Raw genomic sequence first — 19,310 nt, 5'->3', positions numbered from 1 at the left:
ATTAAGGATGGAGAGGTGATGCAGCTATGTAGCATCCGACATTTGCTTTCTTTCCCGGTGGAACTTACGAGACTGGTTTTCTTTAGGGTTCGGAGACACAGCTAATTTTTTAGACTTTCCCAAAGACATACTCCTTTAAAAAGAGTGGCAGAAAAAAGTTAAAGACTCCCAACCGCTAACATCCCCAGACTCTCTCGCCACAAACACTGAAGAACTGCGTTAATATGGAGCGCCACCTAGTGGAAGTGAAACTGACTTGGGAGCTCAAAGCTGTGGATTTGAGGTCTTGCTGCCACTGTGATGTATTTTAAGTAGCCAGGAATTGTTAATGTATTGTGCCTTTTTTTTTTTCCTAGCAACAACCACTGACATGTGAGTGTTTTTATTTTTAAATTTTTTATTGAAGTATAGTTGATTTACAGTATTAGCTTCAGGTATACAACATAGTGAGTCAATATTTGTATAGATTACAAAATAGTGGTTATATTTTCCTGTGCTATGAAATATATCCTTGTTGCTTATTTATTTTATACATAATAGTTTATATCTCTTAATACCATACCTCTATCTAGCTGCTCCACCCTTCCCTTTGCCCACAGGTAACCACTGTTTGTTCTCTATATCTGTGAGTCTGTTTTTTTAATATACATTCGTTTTACTTTTTAGATTCCACATATAAGCTATAACATAGAGGATTTGTCTTTCTCTTTCTGACTTATTTCACTAAGCATAATACTCCCTAGGTCCATCCATGTTGTCACAAAAGGCAAGATTTCATTCTTTTTTATGGCTAATATTCCATCACACACACACACACACACATCTTCTTTATCCATTCATCTGCTAATGGGCACTTTGGTTGCCTCCATATCTTGGCAATTGTAAATAATACTGCTATGAACATTCAGGTGCATTTATCTTTTTGAATTAGTGTTTTTGTTTTCTTTGGCTATATACCCAGCAGTGGAATTGCTGGATCATATAGTAGTTCTATGTTTAGTTTTTTGAGGAAATGCCATATTGTTTTCAACAGTGACTGCACCAATTCACATTCCCACCAACAGTGTAGGAGGGTTCTCTTTTCTGTATATCCTCCCGAACATTTGTTATTTGTAGACTTTTTGATGATGGCCATTCTGACAGGTGTGCCTTGATCAATAGAACAAGGGAGACGTGTGTGGCTGTAAGAAGGGGACTGTGTAGGTTTAAATATAGCTCAGCTTTGAAACCTTTGGTTGAACAAAGAACATAAATAACTTCTTTTTCAATTGTGTTTTCATGACTCTTTGTCTTGTATTTTTATCCGTGACTTTGTAGTTTGCTATCTTGGACCAACATCAGCTACCTGCCCAGGGAATCAGTGATAGATATAGCACAAGGGCACTGCAGATCTCCTCTCCCAGGAGAGACAGTGGCTTCTCCAGGCAGAATTCTCGTCCTTGGCCATCACTCTGCCCCTAACCCTAGCATAGTGAAAAGTGAGCTGTAAACCTCAGCCCATTAGAGATAATAACACACATTAAATTACACTATTAACTGCAAAGAACTATTTCCATATTAGTAGTTATTTTTTTCAGCTGCTAAGAGATTAATGACAGTGGTAATTGCCCAGAACTATGTGCCTATGCCTGTGTATGTTTAAATGCTCCTTGCTCTTGATTTGGCTTAAAACATTTTCCAAAAGGACAAACACAGCATTGGATTTATGCCTTAGATGAGAATTGGGTAAAGTCAGTATGTGAAAGAAAAATTGAGTGCTGTTAAAATTACCCTTGATAATCTTTTAGGGAGATCCATGAGGGAGACGATCGTGTTACCTTGGTAAGTCCAGCAGAGCTGGTGGTGGTTTTGCTTTGTTTTGCTTTTGTTGTTTTGTTTTTTTTTCACTTGAGCACTGAAATAAATTGCTGTCTTTGACCAATAAATGAAGTAGTTGGCTTGCAAGATTTTCACCTTTAAAAACAAGAACATACTCAATGCAGTGAGATGTTTCTGTTCAAGAGACATCAGGAAACAGCAGTTTCAAGCCACTCATATCATGCTTACTCTTGGGAATATACTTTTTGAGTGGAATAAGTTTCAGCTAAACCAGATGCTTCTTGCTGCAGATTTGAGGCTAGAACTTGAATCTCCTGACTCCCAAACTGGCATTCCTTGTATTACACTTTTCTACTCTCTAAATAAATTAATAGATTCTGTTACTAAAAGGGAGCAGCACCCACCCCCCAAATTTTTATATACTGAGGAGCATCCAGAGAAAAAGTCCCATTGATCTGTGCAGCCTCAGAATGGTATTTTAAAACAAAGAAACCACTTGGCCCCTTGGCTGGAGTGTTGGGAAACACATACTGTGCGTTGCTTGTTCATAGCCATCGCGCCAATCACTGTTGACAGCTGCCCCCAGTGGCATCTTGCCAATCTGGAAGGAAGAGTTTTAGTCTGAGCCTGAATTGGCTGTCTGGCCCCTCCCACACTCTCCCAGATGAGCAGGTTCCATTAGTCAGCCTCATCTGAGGTCCAAGTGTAGAATGGGGTGATTAATTTAGCTTGTCCCCAGAAAAATCGGAACCACTACAGCGAATGAATGTACTATTTGGTCCAAGTGGGTGTTTATTATTTAAGGCAATGAGATGCCTCATTACAATCCCATTACACCTTCAAAGAGAAGCCCCAGGTTGGGTGGAGTGATCCTTGGCAAAGATGCATTATTTCAGGACCCTCTATCAAAGCAGGGCTGCTGCAGCTGGAAAGGAACAAAGCTTCATGCCCACCAAAGGAACTGAGACAAACCTGCACTTACATGCTCAAAATTTTTTAAATCATCCCCTGCCATTGTATCAACTCTTGAAAGACTGAGGTTACCCTGAGCTGTATTAAAAAAAATTAATATAATGGTAAAGATGACCAGAGAGGGAGGTGGGGAGATTTTAATATTGCTGTTACCATTAAGAGTGTGAGGCCCTCCAGACAGGGAGACCTAGTGACAGTTTTCCTCCCTTACCATACTTGGAGCTCATTCTGAGCTACTCAAGTGAGATAAATGAGGCAACACATATGAAAGTGCTTTGAGCATTTTGGAGGACAGATACTCTATAAAAGTAAGGTAATAGTAGTATTAGTATGGATCTGGTTGTCTGTGTTGGAGAAGATCGATGTGAACTGGGGTGTGGGTGATGAAAAGGCTGCTTGATTCACAGCGAGAGACCCTAATTCCAGACCTAGATCTGTCATTCCCCTGCTTTGAACCTTGGGCTGGTTTGTCAATTTCTCTCTTTTTTTAAAATACGGAGCTTAGATTCACAATAATATTTTCTCAAACTCATTACTCAATAAAATGCCCTTAGAGATGCTTCATGAAAATTTGGTTCTATGATCGTGAGTTTAAAAAAAGAAATAAACTCCATTCCATGCTCCTTGCCTAGAGACTAACAGAAGCTCGCTGATACGTTAAAGGCTCTAGGATGTCCTGTGAGCAAGAAAGCTGTATAGTTAGCATTAATCAAAACCTTTTACAAAAGGATCCATTCAAAAAAAAATCTATTAAGATCGAACAATAGTGGTGTCCTATGGAACAGATGTTGGGAAGTGCTCTAGAACATCTCAGAGTTCACTTCTTGGTCTAAAATTTTGTATCTCAGTATAAGCTTTCAACATAAAGTGCCATTTTGGGTGAAATAACATACTTTCCTGATATAGGCGCCTGTAGGCAAGAAGAGAAAGGAAAGATGGCATTTAAATATGTCAGACGTTTCAGTTACAATATTTAAGACCAACATAGTTTTATTTTATTTTTTATTTTTACATCTTTATTGGAGTATAATTGCTTTACAATGGTGTGTTAGTTTCTGCTTTATAACAAAGTGAATCAGTTATACATATACATATGTTCCCATATCTCTTCCTCTTGCATCTCCCTCCCTCCCACCCTCCCTATCCCATCCCTGCAGGCGGTCACAAAGCACCCAGCTGATCTCCCTGTGCTATGCGGCTGCTTCCCACTAGCTATCTACCTTACGTTTGGTAGCGTATATATGTCCATGCCTCTCTCTCGCTTTGTCACAGCTTACCCTTCCCCCTTCCCATATCCTCAAGGTTTTTAAACAGTCTCTTCAGTGTAATTAGATTATATATAGAGAGAGATCTGCCCTTGGCCCTTATCTAGCCATGGCCATTTAATCTGTTTTTGCTCTGTTACTAGTTCTCTAAGTGACTTTAAGTACTTGATGCATCTGTGTTTTGCATTCCACACTGACCAAGGAAAAGTTTGAGTGGGCTGCGGTAGTATGGATGATTTACTCTGGCCCCTAGGATTATTTAATGGGCCCAAAGGCACAGTTACGCAGGGACCAGGTTACTGCTGAAATATTTAAACTTGAATTCAGGGATGAAGCTACATCCTGCTAACAAGAAAGGAAACATGAATTGGGAGTAGTTGTTTAAGGGTTCTAAATGGTAGGGTAAGGACTTTGATCTTTGTCCTATAGGAAATGGGGAGCCATAGAAGGTTTGGCCCTCAGTGGATGAATGGCCTTTGGACTAGTTTCCACAGTTAATTCCCTCGATTAGAAAGAAACAAAACATTTGGATGAACCACTTTTTGTTAAGTGTATTAGTTAGCACCCTAATATTTGCAATGAACAGAAAGGCCAAATCAACCTTGCTTAATCAACAAAGGGGATTTAGGGTTTGCTTAACAGAAAATAGCTAGCATGTATGGAGCAGATGCTAACACCAGGCATTATGGTTAAATGCTTAACACTTACTAACTGATTCAATCCTCACAACTCCATGAAGGGCATACTGTTACCTCTGGTTTGCAGGTGGAACTCCTGAGGCACAAAGTTCCGTTCGCACAGCTGAATGACAGAGCCGGGATTTGAACTCAAGTAGTTTTATTTCAAAGACCATTCTTTTCATCATTTTGCTCTACTGTCCTCTCTAACTAAACAAGTTTACGGGTGGGCAGGCTCCTTAGATATCCACATTCAGAGACTCAAAGACTATCATAGAATTTGGACCATCTCTCTCCACCTTTTGAGCCTATTTTTCCAAGATTGGCTTATCCTCTGGCTCCAAGATATGTCTCCATCAGATCTAGACTTTATTTTTATTCCAACTGCTTACAAACTAACAGTAAAAAATAACTTTTCTCTCTCTCTCTAATAATTCCAGTCATTCTCGCATCACGTCTTACTGAGTTTGCCATCACTGATCCAAACACTGTCATCAGGAAAATGGAATTTTCTTAATGCTAGGCCTACAAGATCACTTCTGGTGCCGAGGGTGGGAGAAAGTAGCAAAGACTGAGCACAGGGAGGAAATTTGTCTGAGAAGCACGAGGATGTCTTTTCAAAGAACATCAAGCTACAGTTGCCAGAAAGAAATGTACATAGGCGCTGGGCTGATATAAGATATGGCCAACTTTTATACCAAACCTTAGTTTGCATTATCAACCAAATTGATTTCATGGGCAGGATTCATTTTGGGCCTCCCCACTTTTTCTATAAAAACGTTATCAAACTCCAGAGTATGGCAGTAAGGCCTGAGAAGGTGTCAGGAATACAAAACCCTTTGGATAAGGACTTCTTCCTTCCGGAATCTTATGCGTTCACTATGGTCAGTTTTCAAGAGGAATGAGAGACTTGTTCCTCTCAGTCCAAAGCAGAGTTGAAGCTGAATTGCTGATTGATTGATTGATTGAGAGAACGTGGGCATATATTACAATGGGAAATTTTGAAGTTAGGTAGAATTTTCCGGCCCTGGAGTTGTTGCCAAGGAAGATTGACAGACCTCCTGAATCTTTTCAAGGAGAGTGGATGATCCCTCTGGGAGGATCTGAGCCCTGAGCTACACAAAGGCCAAGAATCTTTCCAGGTTGTTCTTTTACCTTTAGCCTTATACATAATTCTGTTTTTGTTTTGCTTTTTGGTTTTTGAATGTGATACCAATGTGTACCACCTTGGGCGAGGGGGGGAAGGCTGCCGAGAGCAATGAGCGGGATCTCCTGGAGGAGACAGCAGGCCTTGGTCTGAGACATCAAGCCTTGGTCTATGTCAGCCTCTCCCTGAACACCCACTCCTCTGGAGTTCTGAATGGGGAGAGAAAGGATTTGGAATCCCCACCCCAGGGACATCTGCTCACTGCCTCCACATTATGTCTGCCTTGTTTCTATCTTCCAGGACAACCGGAGTCTGAAAACGTCATCATTTATGCAGACTGTTTTTCCCTGTTTTATTTAAGGTTGCCTGGGGAACTTCTCAGGGTACAGGTTTTGATAAGCTAAGTCCTTGGACACTCATTAACCTGAAGATTAGTGCTCTGGGGGTCTCAGGTGAACATTTTTCCTCCGGAACCTCTAGGGGTTGCTGAGCCTTAGGGAAGTGCTTCTTAAACATTAATGTGCATATTGATCACCCACGGATCTTATTAAAATACAGATTTCTATTCGACAGGTGAGGCCTGAGGTTCTAACAAACTTCCTGCCCCTGTATTTGCCCCATATGTGCCTTTTGAACATGTACTGTGTTTGTGCTTGGCAAATTTATCAGGATGCCTGATTCTCCAAACTCATACATATTTGAGAAATTATCCTTCAAATTATCTAATGAGGTAATTAAATTGTAACTGAGCTACCAAGCATCTCCCTGTCCTATTTTCTGATGACCTTACTGCCTAACCTCATAAATGACAAAGGAAATATGTGACCAACACTTAACTATTATGTCATAAATATGCTATAGGAAAATCTCTGTCCTCCCTCACAGTACCTATGAGCCTATTCTGGTATTCTTCATCAGGTTCCACTCTGTGGACGCGTGCCAGGTGCACTTATAAAACTCTTCTTCCTGTTTCCTTCCCTGCGTCTTTCCTCAGGACATGCATGTCATCAGCACCGATGAGAACCAAGTGTTCGCAGCGGTCCAAGAATGGAACCAAAACGACACATACAACCTCTACATCTCAGACACCCATGGTGTCTACTTCACTCTGGCCTTGGAGAATGTCCAGAGTAGCAGAGGCCCTGAGGGCAACGTCATGATCGACCTCTATGAGGTATGTCACGAGGCACGTGTGGTCCTGAGCCACTGCAGCGCTGGGACTGGCAGTTAAAGTTCCCAAGTTGGTCATTTCCTCGATCATTTTAATAACTAGTTCCTTATGTGGCCTCATTCCATGTGGGAGAGGGAGGCGGGGTTGCAGAACATTTTCATTGGTTAATTTGCAATCCACGAAACAGCTCTGGGAGGGATTCTTTTTTTTTTAATTTTTAAAAAAGATTTTATTTTTTAACATCTTTATTGGAGTATAATTGCTTTACAATGGTGTGTTAGTTTCTGCTTTATAACAAAGTGAATCAGTTATACATATACATATGTTCCTATATCTCTTCCCTCTTGCGTCTCCCTCCCTCCCACCCTCCCTATCCCACCCCTCTAGGTGGTCACAAGGCACTGAGCTGAGCTGATCTCCCTGTGCTATGCGGCTGCTTCCCACTAGCTAGCGGTTTTACATTTGGTAGTGTATATACGTCCATGCCACTCTCTCACTTTGTCCCAGCTTACCTTTCCCCGTCCCCATAAAACAAATACCGTATGCTAACACATATATATGGAATCTAAGAAAAAAAAAAGGTCATGAAGAACCTAGGGGTAAGATGGGAATAAAGACACAGACCTACTAGAGAATGGGAGGGATTCTTTGTTGACCAAGTCCATAGGCCATGAAGCCCCAGAGGGCTTGGAAAGTGTCTAGGGAAGCAGTCAAACAATTAAAGGGTTTGAATAAGAGTGAGCCTAGTGTGAAATTTGAAAATACTCTTGAGGGGCCAATAGGGTGTCAGGGGTGGAGCAAAGAGGCGATGGCAGTGCTCCCTTACATCTCTCTGAAGAAAGAACTAAGAGGATGTCTTTGCATTGCATCAGAAGACACTCCCTTGTCAAATTCTTTTCCCATTTAGGTCATTACAGAATACTGAGAGAGTTCCCTGTTCTATACAGTAGGTCCTCGTTGGTTATCCATTTTTAAGATAGCAGTTTGCACATGTCAATCCCAAACTCCCAATCTATCCCTCTTATATGTATAACTGAATCACTTTGCTGTACACCTGAAATTAACATAACATTGTTAATCAACTATACTCCAGTATAAAATAAAATTTAAAAAAATGATTACAGCCAAATATTGAAAAAAAAATAAGACACTCCCTTGTACTTGACGACCTTTCTGACTGCGTAACCTCTATTAGCTAATTGCCATCCTCTCAGAGGGCCGATGCGTGAGATAAGATCAATACGTCTTTCTTTTCCTAAAGAGGGGTGAAGAGGAGAAACAAAAAGCAGAGTTTACCAGATTTCCCTAAGGGAACTCTGACCCTTTGTTTCTCAGAATGACCAGCTTCAAAATAAAATCATATGTTGGATCAGTTAGCTTTTATGACAAACACCAACACTTTAATGGCCATTTAAAGCACAGTCAGGTGAAAAGAAAGCTGCTATTTGGGGATGGATTTTAGCCATTTGTCGGTCTTGTGCTGTGAAGGATTTATAATAGGATATAATGAGCCGTTATGAAACATATTCAGAATTTGGAAAGTGCAATCATACACTTATATTCTATCTGAAAAAGAATTATAAAACTTACTCAAATACGTTCAGTCATAATGATGTCATCATTTGGTGAAGGATAAGTTCAGAGAGTAGAGGTTGTTTGTGTAATGAGAAGTAAGGGAATCATATCCAGTATGTCAAAGAAAGAAACCAATTTCACTTAAGAAATTTAAACCTATTACTGGAATTCCTTTTAATGCTATCTATATACCTTCATCTTTAGAAGTTCTTGGGAATTTTCTTCTAGTATCTAAACTTCTCTGTGTGTATAAAGACATGTTAACAAACTGTATGCCCATTTCGGAGCTCAAGTATTTGTGATGGAAATTATGGTAGACTAGCATAGGACGTACTTTTTGTGTGTATATTTAGAAAAATACCCTGCAAATTTTTTATACATTCACAAGTTTCTTCCACTTCATTTCCTGCCCATGTTCCAGATAAATATAGTATCATATATCTCAGCCTCAAACTGAACATGTATTCTGGAAAACATTTATATATTCTGGTGATTTACTTTCAAATTCATGTAGGGTAAAATTCTGATTTAGGGTGTACATTTTAGAGTCAGGCTGGCTGGGTTTAAATGCTGGCCATGCCACGTGTATATATTCTTGAGATAAATCCAACAACTTCTGAGCCTCAGTTTTCTTGTTTAAAACAAGGGAATAAACATGGTACCTCCTTGATAGGATTTCTCTGAAGATGAAAATAAGCTAATCTTCTTAAAGTACCATGAGCAGTGCCTGAAATGCAATACTCAACAAATTATAGATAGTATCATTGATATTATGTTCCAGTGAGTTTCAGCCCCAGAACAATGTTCTGGTCTTAAAATCTACCCACATCGTTTAAATGTCCAAAGTATTTCCACCATTTTGGATCTCTGCTTCTTTCCATATTGTAATTAGCAGGGCCATATGACATCCTTTATCACCAAAGCTGTCTTCTTATAAACAAATGTAAATTGCAACATTTCTTTCCTCTTTTGTAAATGTGTTATAAACATTTAAACTTTGCGTGTGTTTTTCTGAAATACCGTATGTTTTCTTGCCTTGATCCAGCATTTACAGTGGAAGTATCTTGCTCTGAGAGTACGAAGTCTAATCAGCTGTCCCACATTAATCACCCAGTTTGCTTCCCTGGTCTCGGCTCTGTCCCTGCTCTCCTGAAAACATTTGATTTTCAGGTTGCATTTTTCCTTCCTGATTATCTTCTCCCCTCTTTTCAAGTCAGTGTGGAATAATTTCTCTGGATAATTTTTTTTTTCTGCCAAAATAGAGACCATTTAAATTTGTCCCTTGCTTATGGAAAAGATGACAAATTTGAACAAGAATGACTTTGTCATTTCCTGTTATTTGCAACTGTTTTCATGAATGGTTTTCTGAAATCAAAAATAACTAACAGGGACTGAGAAGAGGAAATAGAATGACCTCTGGACACGACAAACCATTTTTTGGTAATCTTTATGTTTTCCCTTTGTGTGTCTCTTGAGGTTGACTATCTGTTGGGAAACTGCTGGCTCTTATTATCATCACTTTGAACAGCGGTGTAACTACATTATGTAAAGGTGTCCTGCATCCTGGGGCCGGGGAAGAAGAGTCTTTGTTTTATTAGCCTGGCAGTTCACAGCAACTTGAATTGAAATTGATGTGATCAGAATGGCAGTGCCATATCTGCTGATGACCTAGGTAGAAAGAATATTGGCTGACACAGAACCTGGCACAAATGTTCCTTAAATCTGATTGTTCTGCCTAGCAGGAAGCTGAAAGCCATCCAGCCTGAATTTCCCAGTAGAATTGCAATGAATGATGAGTGGTTAGAGATAAGTGAAAAGTAAGAAAATCTATAGATGAATTAATAAGGAGGAGAGATGAGCAGTACGCAAGGTGAGGGTGACAGAGTATACATAGAGTTCACATCTGCTCACATATGGGGGTGACTGAGAAGGATGGCATGCATCCTTTGCTTCTACATGCCAACTGCCTGCTGTTCTTATGTGCTCTTTATACTGTCTTAGCAGAGGCGAACCGTGTAACGTATGGCTGTATGAGTCTGTGTATCGAGCATGTGTATTGTTGGGGAGTCTTTGTGGGAAATGCAGGGGGAGGCACAGTTCTCATTAAAGTCAATCATCTTATTCACTAACTCCTTGCAACCTTGCGACAAGTGTGGTTCTCTCTACGTTAGAACTGGATGTGTCTATGTGATGAGGTAGGGAAACGTTGGGGACAAGGTGTTGGAGGCCCGTCTTACATGATTTAGTTATTGAAATACCAGAAGTTCCCCTCAGTGTGAGTTGACCATTGGCCATGGACCCCATTCAAAAGAGTCGAGACACGTGAGCCAGGGAGGTAGGCTGCAGAGAAAAAAATGCTAGAGAGTGATTTTTGTTGCTGCAAGATCATACTAAGTAGATGATATTTGGGGTACCATTGTGTGCCAGGCACTTTATAAAGAACCTTATAATTATCCCATTCAGTCTGTACGTTCACTTTATGACACAGGGTCTATAATCACACCCATTTATAGGAAAATGGAGTCAGAGAGAATGCGATCATGTTTATAAGATTACAGAGCTAGTAAGTGGCAGAATTAGGATCTGAACCCTAATATGCAAACTCTTAGCTAGAAACCATTATGTGTGTCCAGAAAGATCAGTATTTAGGCTTGTATTTGATTGTGGCCGAGTAATAACCCTAAGATAGAAGCACACTAAAGAGCGGGATAAATAGTATTAGACTTGACCTAGCTATAGAGGAAACCAGACCGGAAGAAGAAAATGGTCTGAGGAAAAGCCAGCATAAACAGGATCAGCAGATGATTGCTGTGGACCTCTTCGCCATCTTCTGAACCAAGTCCTGAGCCTGCAGTTATAGGTGAATGCAGGCTGTGTTATCCAGTGGCTCCCAGTTTTGTCTGGTGGATATATTTGTGCAAGAGAATCCTAGAAATGAGTGTCCCAAAATTCTGTCATTCCTGAATAGCATAAATTCTCCAGTGGCACCATGTGGGATGGGTCACAGAAGACAGCGTGCCTGATGGTGGCCGGAGCAAAAGAGATGTGCTGAGAGTGTCTGAGATGTGTGATTCCTAGTGTACTCCTCTGGTGTGGGTGATGAGAGTGGGTCTGACAGCTTCGGACAATATCCTCCCTCGTCTTGGAAGGAGGTATCAATTAATGATGATGAAGAGCCCTTTGGCTTAATGGACAACGACAGTTCACCCCAGCCAAGCGAAAGGGCTGTGTTGGGAATGAAGTCACCTGGTGACAAATTCAGAATGCACAGAATGTATGAGTGAGGCACAGTGAGCTGCATGAAAGACGCAACCAATGACTGATGCATGTTCTGTTACACACATAATGTCTTCTGTACATTATGAATACCTTCTCTTTAAAACGGAAAGCTCCATAGTTCTGATGATGTAGCTTACACCTTGATTCTTGAGAAAAGACTACCTCTTACAATCCAGCATAAGAGATAGGGAGGAAAAATGCTCTCCCACCCAGGACGTAGTTATTACAGGATATAGAATATACCATCTAATTATTCAAGGCTACTCTTTCCCTGGGTAGGTGATGCTGCCTGACCAAGGCCACAGGGAAGGAAAGAACACTTAGACATTTTTGGCAATGGGTTCCCTGATGTCAGAGGCACCCCTGACCCCTGATGAGTATGTATCTCTCCTGGCTGGGATCCTCTCTTTAGAACAGAAACATATCCTATCTCCAAAGCCCAAAGAAATCATCGTGATGAATATGTTCTCTTTCTTGCCATTGTTGTTGATTCATATTTTCATTCTCTTCAAATTTTGACACTTCAGATTCGTAATTAAAGTCTGAGACAGAGAGGGTGGGAGGAATCAGCTCCCAATCAGCATCGGAGGCAGAAAGAAGCAAAAACCCCTGTGTAAGATCTTCCCAACTTAACCTCTGTGCAGAACATATGGAAGATCAGGACTGGAGAGTACCCTCTAGAGGTGAATATTAAAAAACAAAGAAGATATCTGGGGTTCATTCTTTAAATCACCAAAGAGATCCAAGTCTCAGCACCTAGCACATTCTGACTCTTAAAAAAAAAACCCTGCTGCATGACTGTAAAGTTACTTAGACATTCTAGGTGCTATATTTCCAGTGCTTAGAATGCATGATAAGTCACAGGTATTCAAAAAATATTAATTGAACAACTATTGAGTACATGTACTAAAGAATGAATGAAAGGCAACTTCCTATAATGTCCATATATGATATTTCTCTCAGGAAGCTCTAGGATGAGAAAGAAGTTTGAAGAACTAGTACTGCCAAAGGGTTAAGTGCTTGGGCTCTGAGATAGACAGACTGGTGTGGAGTCCATTGCTAAGGTTCTCCAGGGAATGACCTTAGGCAAGGGACTGACGCCATCCAGACTTTGGTTCTTGCATGTGTGAAATGAGGATGTATCGAGTCTACCACTTAGATTGATGTGCTTAGGCTTGCAAAGCCTTTCATGTAGTGTCTGACATTTCTTAAATACTCAATAAGTTTGGGGCACTATTAATGTTGTTCAGTCTTCTAATGCAGAATTCTACCTATTTCATTAAAAACGAAGAAAAAGGACTTCTTGGACAAAGTGACTTTTCAGTTATTAATTTTAATGAGGGAATATGGTGGATTGAATGATAAATCAGAAGTTATACTCAAGTGGGAGACAGTGATGTGAGAGATGACAAGAGAATCTATGAAGAATTAACGTGTGGTATGGAGTGTTAGGAGTGCGAGAGACGCTTCCAGGAAGACTGATGCCCTCGAGAAGCTTACCTGGTTGTTGAGAGCAAAGATGTAGGTACCATCTATACAAATTGGAGGACAGAGAAGAAGAGCTGGGGACAGTCAGGATGAAAAAGAGGTCCTGGTTTCTGGAGAAAGGCTTACTGAGCTGGGCCTTGAAGGATAGACAGGGAGAGGCATGTTGGGATGCTGTCTAAGAGAGTAGGAAACGATCAAAGAAAGTAAGAGGAGAGAAGGGAAGGTAGCATTTTGAGGCTATCACCCTGGGGAATGGTCAGTGTACTGTTGTACTTTGTGTTGGCTTGAGGTTTGAGCTGTAACACTTCATATTTAAAAATCTAATCAAAATGTTATTTTGGCTTATATGATATTAGAGAATAAGAAATAATTACTAATACCTTTGAAACTTCTGGTATCAAATTCCCCCGTATGAGATGCAAAGAAAGAAAAGTGGCTTCTTAACACACTCGGCATCTTGGTGCAGAATTCAGAAAGGTAGAAAAGCTAATAACAGCTCTTTCCCTGAAGGGAGACAAACTTCCAACCGTGAGATGTGTCATCCTCATAGGAATATGTTCCTTAGAACTCTGTGTCTATGTGAAGGCATGTCTTCCAGTAGGAATAGTAGTTTTCCTCCCACCCCCCGCCCCATCCCACTACGGTCCCGCCCCAGTCTACATGCTGTGGATGCAGAGGGAAGTTGTCTGGCAACAGAAACATGTCCCTCATCCTCAGCAGAAGCCCAGACCTTACACACACACACACACATATTAATACACATATACATACATGTACACACAAGTACACATGCACACACATTCCACATTTTGGGCACTGATACTGCTCCCTTGGTATGCAAAGTTCTACAGTAAGAGGGTAGAGGTTCTAGAGACATATGATGAGACCTCACAATAGGCAAGCACCGAGACACATAGACAGATAGACTTCTCAGGCTCAGGGAAAAGGAACCTTGAATGGCACAAAGCCCTAAGAGCAAGCAGGGGTGACCATCTTTGCAGACCAGGCCAAAGAAGCCAAAACAAATAAGTAATAGATAGATAGATAGATAGATAGACACCTCAAGTGGGATTTTCACAGGTTAAGTGCCTTGGCAACAAGAGGAAAATAAGAAGACACTCTCTAGCTCTGTACCCTATTGTGACACATTCCCTCAGCTTTGCCAAGTTTCTATTCCTCAAGATAAACCTGAAGCCCAGGCTGCCAGAGATGAATTTCAAAGCATAGGCTGTCTGCTCAAGTGGCATTTGATAATGCCATGCAGTCGGGGGCCAATAAATTCACCGCTTCTGCAGATCAAATGCACCAGCTTCCTTTTTTTAAAAAAATAATAAATTTATTTATTTATTTTTGGTTGAGTTGGGTCTTCATTGCTGCGTGTGGGCTTTCTCTAGTTGCGGCGAGCGGAGGCTACTCTTCATTGCAGTGCACAGTTTTCTCACTGTGGTGGCTTCTCTTGTTGTGGAGCACAGACTGTAGGCACACAGGCTTCAGTAGTTGTGGCACGCGGGCTTCACTAGTTGTGGCATGAGGGCTCAGTAGTTGTGGCTCGTGGGCTCTAGAGCGCAGGCTCAGTAGTTGTGGCACATGGGCTTAGTTGCTTCGCAGCTTGTGGGATCTTCCCGGACCAGGGATCGAACCCGTGTTCCCTGCATTGGCAGGTGGATTCTTAACCACTGTGCCACCAGGGAAGTCCCAAATGCACCAGCTCCTAAACACGCACAGCCCTGCTCTGACACCTGTGCCAAAAGAGAGACAGGGCAGGGAGGGAAATGGGGAAGGGAACTACTGGGATGGGTCATCTTTTTATCCATTCTCTACGTCTTGTAAACTTCTAGAGTGTTGCATGGTTATGACAGTGTCATTTCTCTTGTTTGGGACTGCTGTGGAGGGAAGACAGGTATGACTGCAGGAAAATTCTGATTTGTGAAATTGAATCTTTAAAGAATTGGCAGTTTAGTCATTTAAATATGTAACAGCCTCTCGAACATATGCGAAACCAGCATGAGCTTCCCTGGTGCGTAGTCCTTATGGAGCCGAAATAGTGAATAACTATCAATAAATATTATTTGTAATTAACGTATCGTTATTGGGAGGTAGAGTACTTCTGGAAATTTACATCTTCCACATTCATGGGGGATCCACAATGCATAAGAAAGTGTTCTGGCTACTGTTACTGGCCCCAAATGAAGCTTGTTTTCCTAAGTAGTTCACAGTATTCCGCCCAGAAACTCGTTTATACCATTTATTTGCTTAACAGATTTGTTGTTCCAAAGGAGTACAAAGTTGGATCAACTCTAAATGATCCCAGATGCCAAAACAGCAGGTACAAACTAATGAGGTTTGTGTCAAAAGCAAAGGCAAAATGTGCATGTTCTACTGATCGAAGCCCAGCCTCTTTGAATCGACAGAGCTGTATTTGTTGAAAGAATGTTGGAAGTCCAACAGATTTGGGTGTGAACCCCGACTCTCTGTTATCTTAAGCAATTAAATTTTCCTTATGCCTTGGGTTCCTCGTCTATAGAATCGGGATAATAGCTGTTATGCAGGTCTATAGTGAATATTGGAGGTTTTACATATAAAGTACTAGGTATAGTGGTTCATATGTGACAAGGACTGATACCGTGGTTTCATCCTTCTGCTTAAAAATTTTCATATTATAATATAAAGGGGCCGAGTTAAGTTAAATGGGTTCAAATATGCTTGCTAGCTTATTCACTTACTCTGTCTGTGCTCCAGAAAGACACTTAATCTAAGTTTCCGTTCCCTCATCCTCAAATGAGGCTGATGGTAACTATATCTCCTGGCTTTTGTGAGCATTAAATAGGATAACCTTTGCATAGTGTTGAAATGCACTTGTCAACACGTTTCAGACCCTTTTTTCACTGCCCTCAAGTTTTCCTGGGTTGTCATAATTTCAAGCAGAGTCAAATATATATAAATATGTTTCTTAAGTTCTAAAACGCATGAAAAACACGACACAATTAATGATTCGCTACTGCACAGTTTGGCAACTTCTCAATTGTTACCTCTTTCCTAAGGTATAAACAAGAGAGAAGGCAATCATATTTTCAGAGCCAAATAATTAATAAGGACTGTTTATAGTAGGAACAATAGTGTTATAGAAGTGGAGGAGGGATTATTTGACAATTTAGGGAAACCACTGCTTCTTTAAGTTTAAAAGCTGTTCTCTTTTGCTCAATGTATTTTGGTAGCTTAATAGAGAGATCTTTTACAGAAAAAGAAGAGTAACAGTAATTGGATCCTGAGTTTTAACTGACCTCTTTTAATTGCCCAAGGCTGTAGGTAGTGCAGTGATTTAGTCATTAAGGGCAGGGGCTGTGAAGCCACAGAGCTCTGGGTTAATATCTCTGATGCACCACTTACTATCTGTATAACATTAGGCATTGTGACCTTGGGCAAGTCACTTTACCTGAGTGAGTCTTAGTTTCCTCATTTGTGAAACAGAGTAAGTGAGACTTATCCAAAAGAACCATTACAAGAATTAAGTGAGATAGAGTATTTAAGACTACGAGTGCTGTGCCTAAAATAAAAGTAACCCCCATTTATTTATCATTTGTCAAGAACAGAACCAACAGCATTAGAGTTTATCTGTAGGCAACAGTAAGCTACTACCAACCTACCTTAGGGGAGATAAGAAGCCTCTATCAAATTTGCATTAAGACCTCATACCACAAGGGGCACGGGTCTGTTGTCTTCTGTCCCAGGGGGTCATTATACACAAGCATGACCCTCACCCTCTTTCCTCCAAGACAAGTGCTCACGGCTGAATTTCACAGTCTTCTTTTTTTTTTTTAAGTAAAACAAATAGATTTCTTCTTAAATTGATGTATTTTTCAGCCATGTCAATTTTTCCCAGGTAGCAGGGATAAAGGGAATGTTCTTGGCTAACAAGAAGATTGACAACCAAGTGAAGACTTTCATCACGTACAACAAAGGCAGAGACTGGCATTTGCTGCAGGCCCCGGACACGGACCTAAGGGGGGACCCTGTGCACTGCTTGCTGGTGAGTCTCCGTATTGGGGCAAAATGTCCCACACGGTGAGGGCCGGAGATGGAGGTTCGATAAGCAGAGGAACATATCTCCAGGGCTTCTTGCTCAGCTGATGAACAGAAGGGGACAGGGAAGGGTGTGAAGGCAGTGTGTAGAAAAGAAGCATAGCTCTGCCTCTTGTGATTGGACCAAAGTGATAAGAGAACATGAGTAAGTTTCTTGCTCATTTTAAGGATGTTCAGTTGATGCCCAGTTTCTGATGAGGACCTCATATTGTAGTTTAAGGGAAAGTATGATAGTTTCCATCTATGATGGGGAAACATACCCTTACTTTCCTGGGAATAACCTGTTTTGGATCTAATGATACATAAATTCAGCTGTAGAATTGATGAACTGAATGCAGAATTGTGTAGATGTGATTTCCAGTAGAGATGTTTATTCGTATTTTCAGAGGAATTTATGCCTCAAACCAAGGTAAGAACCACTGATTTAAATCCTTAATTAGTACTCTTTATAATATGTTCCATTCATTTACGTCATTGTATAAAGTTGGTGTTGGTAAACCATGGCCTGTGGGGCAAATCGGGCCCACTGCTTGCTTCTTTAAATAAAGTTTTATTGGAATGTAGTCATGCTTATTCATTTATATATTGTCTATGGCTGCTTTTGCTCTACAATGGCAGACTTGAGTAGTCATGACAGGAACTGTACGGTCCACCAATAAGATATTTATTATCTGGCCCTTAAAAACAAAAGTTTGTTGACCCCTGCTTTGAAGTATGGCTTTTTAAAAATTGTCTAACATCTGGGCAATAGGTAGATCAGATCAATGTATTTGTGTATTTGATTATATGATGGTATCCAAGAGAGGGATCAAAAATGGGTCTTGCCTTCAAGGAGTTTGCTGTCTACCTGAGGGGGAATAGATTAATGAGTGAAAGATTATAAGGTCACATCTCACTCCTCTTAGTAGTTCTGGGGCCTGCCCTGTACTTGACACATGAATAGTTACGAGTGAATGAAGAAGGAAGGGAAGAAGAGATTACTTGTAAAACAAAGAATCATTAAATGCTAATTTCTAGAAAACAATTCCAAAGTTGTATTTAAATGCCTGAAAAGGAGAGACCAGTCTGTAAAGCTAGAGGAGACACCTCTTAGTTTTAGTAAGAAGGGCTTGATTTATATCAATACTCCCACCCGTCATGCAATCTCAACTTTAATGCTTTGCACACTCAGCGTGCTTCCTTCTGTCCCATGAAGTCTGAGCAGTCATTTTGCAGGTGCATCTCCTACAGCTGTAGGCGGGTCACCCTCCCAGTCGAGAAGATGCCAGCAGCCATAGCTTGACCTTATTAGTTGCAGAAGATATCGCAGTTGTCACCACGCATCAGGGGAAGCAGTTTGAAATTCAGCCTCCCACTCAGCTTCTGTCCTTATTACTGGCAACTTACGGAGGTGGAGTGTGGGGGAAAGCCATTTGTTAGAGTAAGTACACAAATCCAGTTGCAGAGTAAGTAAATGTAACCGTCACTTACTGAATGCCTACTCTATACAAGACATGCTTCAGTAGCCTTTTAAAGACATGCCCACCTTCCTCCTTCAGCAGTTCCACACCGGAGCAATGTGGTATTTTAGCCAAAGATGCATGAGATGCACCAGTGTCTTAACGTGGTCCTCCATCCCATCATGTGTTTTGGTGATTGAACGTCCGTGAGCGAGAATTAACCATATCACCTGAAGAGGCTTTCCTGGGTGCTCTGGCATCATAAATGGACCATTAGAAATGCCTCTTACACAGAGCACCTTGGGAGGTGTTCTTGGCTCCACCCCCAGCCCAGCGTTAGGAAGTCTTGCTGCTGTACCTCTGAATTATAAATGCGGTATCAGCTCACGTCCCCATCTC

At 41.0% G+C, this 19,310-nt stretch overlaps 1 protein-coding gene across 4 annotated transcripts in view; it reads left to right on the top strand.

Annotated features, from left to right (window-relative positions):
* SORCS1 (sortilin related VPS10 domain containing receptor 1) overlaps nt 1–19,310 on the top strand; it is a 539,290-nt gene that overhangs the window by 412,102 nt on the left and 107,878 nt on the right. For all 4 annotated transcript variants that reach the window (XM_024734898.1, XM_024734896.1, XM_024734899.1 and 1 more), the window contains exons 9-10: nt 6,874–7,053; nt 17,273–17,419. In XM_024734898.1, coding sequence (XP_024590666.1) covers nt 6,874–7,053; nt 17,273–17,419 — 327 coding nt within the window. The remainder of the gene's footprint in view (nt 1–6,873; nt 7,054–17,272; nt 17,420–19,310) is intronic.

The sequence above is a fragment of the Neophocaena asiaeorientalis genome, unplaced genomic scaffold, assembly GCF_003031525.2.
Source record: "Neophocaena asiaeorientalis asiaeorientalis breed wild unplaced genomic scaffold, Neophocaena_asiaeorientalis_V1.1 scaffold240, whole genome shotgun sequence".
In the NCBI taxonomy this organism is placed as follows: Eukaryota; Metazoa; Chordata; class Mammalia; order Artiodactyla; family Phocoenidae; genus Neophocaena; species Neophocaena asiaeorientalis.
The sequence above is the reverse complement of the archived record's forward strand: the minus strand, read 5'-3'. Positions and strand labels throughout refer to the sequence as shown.